The 14553-nt window shown below is 34.3% G+C and overlaps 1 protein-coding gene across 1 annotated transcript; it reads left to right on the top strand.

Moving 5' to 3' along the window:
- Positions 1-11321: 11321 nt before the first annotated feature.
- Positions 11322-12138, top strand: LOC100928475 (olfactory receptor 2AP1-like). The gene has a single exon (XM_031940974.1). The coding sequence runs from the start codon at positions 11326-11328 to the stop codon at positions 12136-12138; it is 813 nt and encodes a 270-aa protein (XP_031796834.1). The 5' UTR covers positions 11322-11325.
- The last annotated feature ends 2415 nt before the right edge of the window (positions 12139-14553 follow it).

The following is a 14553-nucleotide window of genomic DNA, read 5'->3' as shown; positions in this document are numbered from 1 at the left end:
AATAAATCTTAAATCTCATCAAAACTTAATCTTATCAATCAATAAATTAATTGATGAGAAAGTTTAATATTAGATATGTCTAATCTAGCTTTATAGAGAAGGGAATGGCAAATCATTCTAGTCCCTTTGTCCCCCCACCCACCCAAAAAAAAAAAAACAGAGCAAATTTTGTCTCTGGATTCCCATTGACATAGGAATAAATCAGAGTACTGCTTAAGCTAACAACAAACACCCAATTTGCTAAAAAGTCTTCCACTGGATCCTTGAATGTTTTCTTTGATTGTCAGTGTAACACAGCCTAAACCATCTATCATGTGTCCCTATTTCATGACCTGCCAATCTCCTTTTTCATGATCTCCCTTCTACCTCCTATTTTTATGCAATTTTCATGTACATTTTCATAAATGATAACATGCAGCCAAACTAATAATATTAACATTTAGTATTTATTTAGTGACAGCAAGGTGATGCAATGGATAGAATATCAGGACTAGTGTAAGGAATATGAGGAAATGTGAAGAAGTGTGAGAAAGACTCATCTTCCTGAGTTCAGATCCAGACTCAGATACTTACTAGATGTGTGACTTGGGCAAATCACTTAACCCTGTTTGTCTCAGTTTCTTCATCTATAAAAAGAATTAAAGAAGGAAATGGCAAACCACTCCAGTGGCCAAATAAAGTCACAAAGAGTTAGAAACAAGAAAAACAACTGAACAACAATAAGGTGGCACTCTTGACAGCACCATTGGACCTGAAGTCAGAAAGATGATTTGAAATTCTGCCTCAGAGACCTACTAGCTGTATGACTCGGAGCAAGTCAGTTAGCCTCTGTCTGTCTCAGTTTTCTTAGCTCTAAAATGGGGATAATAATATCTAACACCTAGGGTTGTTGTGAGGATCAAATAAAATAATATTTGTAAAGTGCTTGGGATAGTACTTGGCACATAGTAGGTGCTGAATAACTATTTGTTCTCTTTTCCCCATCCCTACATAGTGCTTTAAGATTTACAAAGTGCTACAAGTATGATGTCTTTTAATCAATTAGACCCAGCATGAAAATTTCCATAAGTCTTTGAGTTATCTGCAATTTGATTCTCCTAAGATCATTACTCAAAGAATTTCAGGGGAAAAAAAAGTTGGACTTGCATAGCATCAAGTAGCTTGAAGAAATTAAAACTACTAGCAAGTTAATCCAATTACAAATCAGTTCTACTTCCTCCAAGTCAATTCTGGACCTGATTCATTTTCTATAAGAGGAGCATCAAATTGTGGTATGAGAACTGAATGTGGAATTAGAAAAGCATTGTAAAAATTGGTGAAAATACTTTCTTTGCCTACCTCATCATTTTGAGGTGAAGAAAGTTTATTATAAATCTTAAAGCACAATATTAATATAGGTATTTACTACAATCTTCAGCACTTTGAAGACAGGTATATTTCAGAACTAACTCATTGTGCTCCCCATCTTAATTCATGTCATAGTCTAAATCAGAAAAATTCTTCAAATACTTGGTTTTCTCACTATGATTAGATCAGACTTTTTTCTATGAATATGGATCTCAAAGATGAGTATCCATACTGTTCCTGACCTCCATGCAATCAACTATTTTGTGTGCAAAAAGTAGCATTTAAGGTAGTAAGAAAATAGGAATAGAGGGTCCTTATATCTGAACTTCATCCAAGACAACCTCCATGACATGGGCAAATACATTTGATAATTACAGGGAGATCACATCATTCATTGGTTACATTGGTCATATCATTCAGGCTCCACACTAGGTTCTCATCTCTTTATATAATCTCCTTTAGTGATTTCATCCATTCTCTTCAGTTAAATAATCATCCCTGCATAGATGATTTCAAAATATAGTCTGAATCTCTCCTCTGAATTCCATACTTACAAATCCAACTTCCTGTTGGACATCTCCGCTCCACCTGGATATTTATGACAAACCAGCCAGCGCTACTAACTTCTCTGGATTCTTAGGGATTAATTCCTGAGTTACTTCTTTAATAAAATGCAACATGCAAATACTTATTTTTCTAATTCTAATTTGGTCTCAGATATACATGCTACTTTGAGTGGTGCTGCTTTCCTGTTTATAGATACATTTACATTAATTGGAAAGCAGAATTCTATTCTCATTTATGGATATTCTTGCACTGTCTTGAAAGGAAGCCTCCCCATTTATTTAGATATCTTACAAAAAAAAACTATTGCACAAATAAAACTCTAAAAGACAATCTCAATTTTCACTTGTAAGTTTCAGGTCATTATTATGTCATTGAGAAAGTAGTCTTTTGGATTTCTTTCTTGAGTCATGTTTATTGGCACAAGATAATTTGTTCTGCAGACTAATTCTCATAATACAGTTTTGCATTTTGATAGCCTCATTACATGTTCATTTGAGTTTTGTATGTTTTCATATTACAATTCAAACCACAATTTTCAAATTATAAACCAATCAGCAAGCATTTTGCTTATTTAATCAATCAGTCAATAAATACTCAATTTTTATTATTTATTTTTTATTTTATATTATATTATTATATATTTTACATTACAATTACATTATCTATGTTATATATGTTATATAATATTATATTATGTTCTATTATTCTATTTTATAAAATTACATATTATTTTATGTGTTTAAGCTATGTTAATTATTATAAACTATATATTTGTTATATGTAACTAATATAGTATACGTTATTTATGATGTTATATTATGTTATATATTACTTTTGTTTTAAAGTATTATGAAACTGTGAAGCCACTATTCTCAAGGAAGTTACATTCTAAAAAATCAAGGCAATACATATAAATCAGTTATTATATATATAGAATTTTCTCTTAAATATTTCTTAAAATCACATCTACCAAGAATGTTGTTAGTAAAGACTGGAGGAAACAAGAAATATTAGAGCAAAATGTAAAAAAGGAATAAAATTCCAAATGTAACCCAATAAAATAGCAAAGAGAGATAGAAACATAATTGTTTGGATAAGCTATAGACATAGGTACATATTAGGGCAACAAGGTGGTGCAGTGGATAGAGCACTGGCCCTGAAGTCAGGAGGACCTGAGGTCTATGTTGGCCTCAGACATTTAACACTTCCTAGCTGTGTGACCTTGGGCAAGTCACTTAACCCCAATTGCCTTAGGGGGAAAAAAGAAATAGGTACATATTTCTAGAGGACAAATCACTTAATTTATTTCTATATCATACAAGTATTTTCTTTACATTTACAACTAAATTCCAGGTTTAGGTCCCTGTTTTTATATTCTTTTTTTTTCTTTTTGGTGTGGCAGTTGGGGTTAAGTGACATGCCCAGGGTCACACAGCTAGGAAGTGTTAAGTGTCTGAGGCCAGCATAGAACTCAGGTCCTCCTGACTTCAGGGCTCGTGTTCTATCCACTGTTCCATTTAGCTACCCTTTAAGGTATATTCTTGAGATGGCCCATGTTAGCTTGTCTACATAGAAATCACTCATAAATTTGCAAAATCCAGGTAGCTTTTGACATAATCATTCAAACAAAATTGTTCTCTCTGAAATTACTAAAGCTCTCCAATCAGAAAAGATCCTGGGAAGATGGCAGAATAAATCAGAAAATTGCAAAATCTCAAGATTTCTCCCTCAAACAATACAAATTAGCACCCTAAGGGCAAACATAGAAACATAAAAATAAACAAGAGCTGAGGCATAAGAATGGTCTTCCTGGGACAATTGGAGATGATGAAGAAAGATAGCAGGATAATGACTTGGTATAGGTGAAGTATAAACATCTCCATGCTAGTTTCAAAATTCCTCAATTCCTTAACCCTGGGCTAGCTGTGTTGGGAAGTAACCTCAGCACCAGCCACAGGAATTTTCACCTCCCAGACAATATGGGGTGTCAGGTGTCTGAGTGGTTAAAGATTGGGTCAGCGTCTGCTGATAAGGAATGGCAGGAGAGCTGCCAAGACAGAATACTGGGCAAGAAGGAATTAGCACACACTTGGTGAGTGCAGAAACAGTGAGGCAGGGATACTGCTGGCTGTAGGCACCTAGAAGAGAGTTGAGTTCTTGGTTTTGATTCCTGGCAGGAGAGGAGAACTAAAGGAGGACTTGAGAACAGAGGCACCATGCCCCACATCCTAGGACTAGAAGTGATTACAATAACAAACTGCTATAATTTTTTTAATAAACCAAGGAGAAAGAAACTAATTATAGAAAGTAACTGTGGGAAAAGAGAAAAGTAATGTCCATCTTCAGAAGCAGATAGTGAAGAGGAAAAAAGTACCTCTACTATCCCAAATAATAATGTTAAATGGTCATCTGCCCAAAAAGAATTAATGGAAGAATTCAAAAAAGACTTTAAAAATTAAATGAGAAAGATTAAGGGAAAAAAATTTTTAGATAAGAACAATTCAAGAAAAACAAGAAGATTATGAAAAGAAAGTTAACCAAATTAAAAAGGAAATCTAGAATCTTAGGGAAAAAATGATTCCTTGAAAATTTGAATTGGGCAAGGGAAAGCCAGAGAAATTATGAGATCAAGAAATAAACAAAATATAAAGAAGGGAAAAGTAGAAGAGAATATGAGACACCAAACAATTGATCTGAAGAACATATCAAGAGGAGAAAACATAAGAATAATCAGACTACCTGAAAACTATGATAAAAAAAAATCTTCATACAATAATACAAGAATAATTAAAGAAAATTCTCCTGAAGTATTAGAACAAGAATGTAAGAATAGAAAAAAAAAATCCACTAATTAACATCTAAAAGAGATCCTACAAGGAAAACCTACAGGAACATCATAGTCAAATTCCAAAACCCTTAGGTCAAAGAGAAAAATTTGGAGTAACAATTAAAAAAATTACTGAAATATAGTGGAGTCACAATTAGAATCACACAAGACCTACCAGAGGCCCCTTTAAAAGATCACAAGTCTTGGAACATTTTAGATAGAAGAGCAAAAGAACTGGGATTGTGACCAATAATATAACACCCAAAAAAGTTAGGCATAATCCTGAATGGGGAAAAAATGGATATGTAACTGAATTGTCTGACTTTCAGGATTTTATTGCAAAAAGACCTGAACTTAATAAAAAATTTGATGGTATGTCAAGTACAAAGAAGTACAAAATAAATATCAAAGACTAATTACATAGGACTCAATAAGGACAAACTGTGCTTTATACATGGAAATGTAAACATTCGTTTAAGATTATTAGTATAAAATGTTCTGCTGATGTAAAAGTTCAAGTTCAAAGTTCAAAAAGTAAAAATTCAAAAGAAAGATTGTGATAGAACTGAGTATGGTGTGATTCTAAAAAGCAAAATCATATAGAAAAAGAATACTTATACAAATAAAGTGTGAGAGGAAGAACTGACAGAGAAATTAGATGGGATTGGAAGGCTGGTAGTTTTGGAACCTTACTGTCATCAGAAATAGGTCAAAGAGGGAACATTACATATATAGAGATAGAGACAGATATATATATATACATAATCACATACACAAACACATATATATGGATATTAAAAGTCTTCTAAATTCAGGGGCAGCTAGGTGACACGGTGAATAGAACACCAGACCTGAAGACAGGAGGACCTGAGTTCAAATCTGGCCTCAGAAATAAGAGGATATATAGGGAGAGATGAGGGAAGAACTTATAGAGGGAATTCTACTCACATCAGGTCAGGATTAAAGAGAAAACATATACATTTAGAAGGGAATAAAAATTTTCTAAATTTGTAAAGAAGTAAGAGCATGAGGGAATAGGATAAGAGAAGGGTATAGAAGAGTATGTAAAGTTAACAGGAATGGAATAAGGTATGTAGATCAATGTGAATGGGTTAAAGAGGGATGAAGGAGAGAAGATAAAGGAGGAATTCTGGGGTTTTTTTTTTATTAAAACTTCTTATTTTCAAAACATATTCCTGGATAATTTTTCAACATTGACCCTCACAAAACCTTGTGTTCCAAATTCTCTCCTTCTTCCTCTCACTCCTTCCTCTAGATGGCAAGTAATCCAATATATGTTAAATATGTTAAAATAAATATTAAATCCAATATATGTATCCATATTTATACAATAACCTTGCTGCACAAGAAAAAATTAGAAAAAACAAAATGCAAGCAAACAACAAAAAAGAGTGAAAATGCTATATTGTGATCCACACTCATGGCTCTCTTCATCACATGATCATTGGAACTGGCCTCAATCATCTCATTATTGGAAAGAATCATGCCCATTAGAGTCAGTCATTGTAATCTTGTTGACGTGTATAATGATCTCCTGGTTCTGCTCACTGCACTTAGCATCTGTTCTTGTAAAGGAGGAATTTTTGGATGGGTAAGTAAGTTAAGTAAAAGGAGGGCAAAGCAGAAGAAAGAAACAAAGTAGAGGAGTCAGGAAGGGTAGGAAAAAAGAGATACATAGAAACATAAAAGTCCTGAATGAAATCAGAGGTAATAATCATGATCTCAGACAAAGTTATAACTAAAATAGATTCAATCAAAAGATAAAAATAGAAAAACAATATTATATGTCAGCCATATTTATCAATTTATTTTAGACCATTTAAAATAACTAGACAGTATAAGATTGGAAGATGGGTTAATAGAATTAGAAAAAAATATGGACAAACTTGGACTTATGAAGGAAGATAATATCCACTGTTAAGGGACAGGTCAATTCTCTGAGAGCCTCCATAGCTGTGAATCATAATATCTGAAGGAGTTGCAGGGCAGCCTTTGCTGATACAGATGTTGCAGACTGGGAATGAGATAAATTGGAGGCAGATGGAAGAGGAGAGAGGTCAGACAACACAATGTCCTCTCAGTCAGAGAGGTCAGAGAAGAGCAACTGCCTCTCAGTCTCCTTGTATCATCCTCTCCCGAGAGGAGATCCATTCTGGGTTGGATCTCCAGCAGCCACTGTCAGGCAGCTCCCATGTATTCCAACAGCTCTCCCATGTATTCCAAAATAGGAAGAGAAAAAAATTGCCATGTACACATTAAGAGAGAATTCAAAATATAAAGTAAAAAATTTCCATTTCAAAAAAGCCTATATAAAAAATAGTATACATTGTGTTGAATGCAGAAATACACATATATTTGCATGTGTATGTATGTAGACACACACATTTATTCATACATATATACATATGCATGTATACACACAAACATATATACATACATGTACATAGATAACTGTAACCATAAATATATATACATATTCATATGCATCTAGATACATATAAGATTGTACTATGCTTCTTTGTTCTGTTTTCAGACAACAAACAAGTACAATTTTTTCTCTTCCTATTTTCTATTTAAGTTTAAAATACATAAAATTTTTTAAGTTTTTTAAAAAGAAAATTATTACTAATAAAAATTATAGAAAGAGAAAAAAGCTATCTTAATTGCCAAATCTAATGGCCTTTTTACTATCCTCATCCTTCCCCTCTCTATGATCTTTGACACTATTGATTACCCTCTTCTCCTTTATGCTATCTTCTCTAGGATTTTGTGATCTAACCATTTCTTACTCTGCCTTGGTGAATCTTCACCCCGGTCATACTTGCTAACTATGGGTATCCCAGAAGGCACCATTTCCTGGGCTGCCTTCTTTGTACTCACTCTGTACTATTTCACTTAGTGATCTTATTAACTTCCAAGGATTCCATTATACTCTCTGATGATAATTCTCATAGCTACATATCCTGGTCTAACCTTTCTCCTGTTCTCCAGTTTCTCTTCACCAATTGCCTAATGGAACTCTCAAACCAGATTTCCTATAGACATAAAACCTGAACTAATTATCTTGCCTCTGTCTCAAATCCTTCCATCCTCCTAACTTCCCTATTACTTACAAGACTACCACCATCCTCTCCATAACATGGACTCTCAAACTAGTAGTCATCCTTGAATGTATACTCTATCTCACCCCTACATCCAATCTGTTGACAAGGTCTCTCCCGTAAACCCATTTATGTCTTCTGACACTGCCACCAACATCTTATATCTAGACTACTGAAACAGTATAGATTAATTAACTGATTAGTTAGCTTTACACAAATAGTGCCTATTCCAGTCTATCTTCCATTCAGTTATTAAAGTGATCTATCTCAAATGTATCTTTCATTGTCATATTTTATTCAAGAAATATGAGGACTTCTTAAAATATCTTCAGGATCAAATACAAAATATTTTGTTTTAGTATTTGGTGTTCAAATTTAATCCCATTCTACCTTCTCTGCCTTTTTATATTATATGCCTCCCTTCCATATTCTCTGCATTTGAGTAACACCAGTCCCTTAACAATTCTTTGAACAAAGCACTTCATCTCCAACTCGAGGCATTTTCACTGTCTTTCACATTCACAGTGCTTTTCCTCATCTCTGCCTAAAATCTCACCCTCTAGGAAACCTTTTTCTAACCCATGTAATGCTGGGCCTATTTCTCTGTTATCATCAATTTATCTTGTGTATATCTTGGCTAAACATATTGTTTTCATGTAGTATTCCCTATGTAAACTCCTTAAGGCTCAGGACTGCTTTTTGTCTTTCTTTGAATCTCCAGTACTTAGCATAGCCTCTAGCACATAGTGGGAATTTAATAATTTTTTTGACTCTCTAATTGCTGTTCTTTTGGGACAACCTTTGTCTCGCCGGACTCTCTGTTCAAGAAAGCACTTCAAAGTGCTAATTAAGATATTCACTAATATCTCCAGAATGTGCATCCTCAGAGGACCTTCATATGATTTTCTCAAATGAAACCTGAATAGGGCCACAATGAACAGATAATATAAAACCTAAGTGATTCTAGGTAGTGTAGAACTTGCTAAGGAGACCCCATTAGGATTGAGAAGTCATCAGCATTATTCCTTTAAGAACACATTCTGATTTCAATCCCACTTATTTCCTTTTGATTGAATTTTACCTCCTAAAATAAGGCTAGCTCTCCCACAATATTTGAATCAATTTGATGTTGTGTTAAGGTGGACAACAAAGAAGTGATAAATGCTCACAAGATGGACATGGGTAGAGGTTAGCTGATGATTTCTGTTACTTGGGTAATGGTTTATGCTTTTATGAAAGTATGAATAGCAGTTCTTCATAATGGGTTCAGAAAAAAAATGTGCTATAATGCAATACTACTTTATCATCAATATATGAGCTCTCTATGTTTTATTCACCCTTCAGAACATTTAAGATTGAAAATCTCCATTAATCTATCTGGATATTTAGATATGTGAGATCCATATCAGTTCTAGTTCCAATTAGGTAATACAGCTCCCTCCTTCTTGCTTTCATTCCTTCTGTCCTTTCTTTTTATCTCTGTTTTCTTCCTTGCTCCTTTTCTTCTTCCCTCTTCTCCCTCTGTTCACTTAGAACATCATTTGTTTACCTGTAGTCATTCTGCCAAAGGATTATAAATCTTGATTCCTGAAAATTCACAAAATATCTTGGGATTTAAGGGCTCAATTTCTTTCTTTCTTAAGGACCATGCTTTAAATCCCAATTATTCTGGTTCTCATTAATTGGCCTACAATAAGTCCCAAACCTTGCAAAAGATAATACTAGATATTATGTTAATTTCTAATAGAATCCTTCTGAAAATCAAAGGCCAAAGATGAGTGATCAGAAAGGGAAGTCCTGGGAATCTCTCCATCTCTCACCTTCCATTCTGTGATTTTTAGATTCTGGGTATTTGGATAAAGGGATTATATTAATTATTTCTTAATAGAACATATTTTTAGATCAAGACTCATGGAAAGGAAAGCAACAAAACATTCTAGTCCTGAAATCAGTTAAGAAACTGAAAAATAGCTACTGATGGTTGCTATTTGTCAATAGGAAAGAGCAGTGCTAATGTACTGCTCCCAAATCCCTTCAAACATACAAGGAAATAATACCATGGAAGGCTTGCTGGCAGTTGAGAAGAGAGAGAAATCTTTGTGTGCCCCCTTCTCATATCTTCCTAATATCCTATCTTGAAGGAATTTTCTCTGATTTCTAATGGTGAAATAGAAAGGAATGATAGGCAATGACAAGTAGGCGTGGGAAATTTTACACACGTACACACGTATGTGGAGTTTATATATACACAGAGAGAGAGAAAAACAGAGACAGAGACAGAGACAGAGAAAGAGGGAGGGATAGGTGTCCCAAATGTCTCAGTGAAGTTACAGCTTAAATAAAACAATTAATTACTAAAGTTTAAAACTGCAATAAGACTTTTAGAACATACTATATATACATAAGTGTAAGTATTCACACATACACAATGTACATAAAAATCTTCAATAATGGGAAAGGAAAGAAAAGAAGATATAAATCTAAAAAAGGCATGACTACATGAATGAATTGGGATCAAAGAAAAATTGTAAGTGGAAATGTGAAATTAATAACAAAATATTATGTGGATATATGACATACAAATAACAGAATAAAGACTCTCACAAAAGTTCCAAGAGATTTCAAAGATCATCTAGTAGAACTCCTACCTTAAAAAAAAAAAATGCTACTTACAAAATGCCCAACAATTGGTCATTCAACCCTCACAGGAGGATTTTCTATGAAAGGGGAAGTATGATCTCCTACGAAACCTCATCCTCCTTCTGGCCATCAGTAGGAAGTTTGTTCTAACATTTGACCTAAATCAATCATTCTGTACCTATTAGCCCGTATTCCTACTTCTGTCCATTAAAGGGGTGAATTAGGATTCTTAACCTGGGGTTTAGGAACTTTTTCCTTTTTCTTTATTTGTTTGAAGTATTACAGTAACATATTTTGATATAATTGACTTCCTTTGTAATATTACATATTTTATTCTATGCACTTAAAAACATGATCCTGAGAAGAGATCTATAGGCTTCCCCAGAGTGCTGAAGAGACACATGACACCAAAAAATGTTAAAAGTCCAACAAAATTATCCCACTTTCACATCAAATCATTTCAAATACTCAAAGACAATTTCCCAAGTATTCTCACAGTAAACATTACCACCTTTGGCTTATTCAACTAATTTTACTGTAGCATTATCCCTTAGTTCATATCATCCACATTTTCCTCCCCTGGTTTCCATTTCACTGATCAATATCATTCCTAGAATGATTTCTGGAACAATCCATGGGAAAAGGGACATCCTAAAGAAGAACTATCAATACAATCTGTACTATCCATGAAAAAGGAGTTTGGGAGGAATCATCCAAAGTTTTGGGTAGATAATGAAAATCATCATGAGCTGATTTGACTGGTTGTCCCATCCTCCCTATTGATTTCTCTTCTTTTTACCTTCAGATTCAACCAGAGTCACAATGAAAAATCTCACCGCATTGACTGACTTCATTCTTCTGGGGTTGACAGATGTCACTGAATTCCAGGTTGTACTTTTTTTCTTCCTTGTTCTCATTTATATATCCAGTATCATCAGCAATCTGACCATTATCACTCTTACTCTATTGGACTCCCACCTCCAGACCCCCATGTATTTCTTCCTTTGGAATTTTTCCATCTTAGAAATTTTCTACATATCTATTTTTACTCCCAGAATTTTAAACAGCATTATAACAGGGAACAAAACCATCAACTTTATGTGCTGCTTCCTTCAGTACTTTTTTGCTATGTTTCTAGGAGCCACAGAGTTTTATCTTCTTCCTGCCATGTCCTATGACCGCTATGTTGCCATCAAAAAACCCCTGCATTATACAACCATCATGAACAATAGAGTCTGCACCTCACTTGTCCTTTGCTCTTGGTTGGCTGGGTTTTTGATTGGTGCCCCAGCAGTGTTAATGGCAAGTTTCTTGGACTTCTGCTCATCCAACACAATAAATCATTATTATTGTGATACTACTCCCCTTCTGAAGCTCTCTTGCTCAGACACAGGCCTTGTAGAGTTGGTTCATTCTCTCTTAGCCATAGTGACACTGAAGACCACCTTAGGATTAGTTATTTTCTCCTACTCAAATATCATCCAGACAATCCTCAGATTTCCTTCCGCCCAGCAAAGAAAAAAGGCCTTTTCTACCTGTTCATCCCATATGATTGTCATTTCTTTCTCCTATGGCAGCTGCCTCTCTATATACATTAAACCCTCAGCAAAGGAAGATTCCACTTTCCAAAAGTAAGTAAGTATATTCCCAACTACAATCACTCCCCTGTTGAACCCTTTTATTTATACCCTCAGGAACAAACAAGCCTTCAAGAATTTGATCCAAAAGAGCATGAAGCATTAATAGTTACACAATTCAAGTTTGCATGAAAAAGAAGGAAAAAAATTAATGAAATAACAGATTCCCAAATATTCTCTCTGGCTTAAATTCATTCAGCAAATTTTAAAGGGATTACTGTATGCAAAGCATTGTGCTAGATGCTAAGGATGAAAAGATAATAGTCCCTTCAGGGAGTTTACTTTATTCTGGGGAATTACATCTGCTTAGATAAATAAATAAAAATCTAACCACAGGTATTCAAAGTGATTTCAAGAGTTTGAATATTTATCCAATCTGCTGGAGATGTATAGGCACCAGCTCCATGCCCTGATTCATAGATAAGGAGTGAAAAGGCAGGACTGCAGAGTGGTGAAAACAGGAGTCCAATTTATTCAGGATTACACTAGTGCTAATATACATGTATCTAAGGTTTAGGTTTTTGGTTACAAATTTCTAAGTTACATTACTTCTATATCTGTATTCTAACAATTGTCAATACATCATACACAGAAGTAATCAGATAGCAGATAACAGATAACAGAATGTAGGGCAGATGTCCTCCAAATGCTTTCTTAGAAGTCAGTAATCATACCTTCCTCCAAAGATTCTTGGTGCTACTAATCAACAGGATTAGACACATTTTCTGACTTCTCAGAAGGCCTATCCCCTACAGGGGTAGGTGGAGAAGCCAAGCCAGACTTGATTAGCAAAGTTCTCCAAGGACAAAAAGGTCTTATACCTTTTTCAGGGATCCCTTTACTATCTGTGACTCTCAACAAATATTAAAAACTGAGGATGTGCTATGCTTAAGGAAGATAGAGGTAATGGTAAGAGAGTACATTTCAGATATAGGGAATTTTGTGTACAAAAGTACAAAAGCAGAAGAATGGAAATACATACTAGCTAACAGGCCAATTTATCTAGAAAATACAGTATAGTTAAAAACAAGTAATATGACATAGAGTAAGACTCAAAAGATAAGTGAGAGGCAGATTAAAAGAGTTCAAATGCTAAACTGATAATTTTATATTATATCCTACAGGCAATGGTGAGGCAATGAAGATGTCTGAGCAAAGTAATTCCTATGTGTGTTTGAATTTGTGTTTTCTTAACATCAGTTAAGCATCCATAAAAGGATGGATTGGTAAGGAAAGAAATTAGTAGCAACAGTCCGATATAGAATGGATGGGAAGTTGAACTAGCTCAGGAAATGTATGAGCAGATAGAACAGAATAGATGTGGAATAGGTTGTGCAAATAGAATGAAGAAGACTTTGGAGAAAACAGCCAACACAAAAAAATAAATAAATAAATAATAAAAGAATGTAACAAAATTATAAATCTCAAGTATGACTCAGATGAAGAAATATGAGAAAATGCCCCCAACCTACCCTCTCATGACCATAGGTGTACATTGCACTTGTTTTCAGACTTATTAAATAAATCTATCATTTGTGCTGATTTTTTTCTCTTTAAAAAATATTTGTCATATAGGATAACTGAATGGGAAAGGGGAGTTTATTGAGTATAACTAAAAGTATGTAAGAAATAGAAGATGTCAAAATTTTATTCTAAAGGATAAGAAATGACAATACATAAGGGATTGAAATACAGATATTTCAATCAAGGATAACATCAAAGTTATAAACAAAAAGGATAACAGAGACAAATAAATATAGGCAGGGTGGGGTGGCAAATTTGGAGAAGGGGCAAGTTTAGTAGGATATTTGAGAAACTTATGGGATATCCTAATTTGTCTCATGTAGTACTAGGATTCAGGGTGTACAATAGGACTGGGACTACATATTTGATTTTGGAAAGCATCTGCTCAGATATAATTGAATTAATGGTAGTTGATTAAAGAAATTAAAGTTGATTAAAGAAAGTTGATTAAAGGAAGCAAATATAGAGGAGAGACTTCTGAACAGACCAGTGGGTGCATAAACACTTAGAGGGCAAGAGCAGTCTGATAATCCACAAAGAACCCTGACAAAAGATGGCAAGGATGGGATTTCACCACCAAAGTTGGGGTATGGGAGTGTTGAACCCCAAAAATATATTGAGATTATGGACTGGTGTCACAAAGTGTCACTGCTAACTATGACTAAATCCAAAAAGGATTTTAATAAGGAAAACAAGCTATAGAAAGACAATAACCTCAAGACATATTGGCTTTCTGATTGGATACAATAACTATGGAGTTATGGTAGTTTTGCTAATGCAAAGAATTCAGCTAAGAATTCAACCAAGAGTCTCAATTTGGGGTGGGTCCACTTAAAGATAACAAAAGGTCTAATAAAGACCAAAAGGTCTTAATCAGTGCTCCTCTTTG

This window comes from Sarcophilus harrisii, chromosome 5 (genome assembly GCF_902635505.1).
Source record: "Sarcophilus harrisii chromosome 5, mSarHar1.11, whole genome shotgun sequence".
NCBI lineage: Eukaryota > Metazoa > Chordata > Mammalia > Dasyuromorphia > Dasyuridae > Sarcophilus > Sarcophilus harrisii.
This window is presented reverse-complemented; position numbering and strand designations above follow the sequence as displayed.

Coding starts and splice junctions, on each gene's coding strand:
- LOC100928475 (XM_031940974.1), top strand. CDS start 11,326: ATGAAAAATCTCACCGCATTGACTGACTTCATTCTTCTGGGGTTGACA.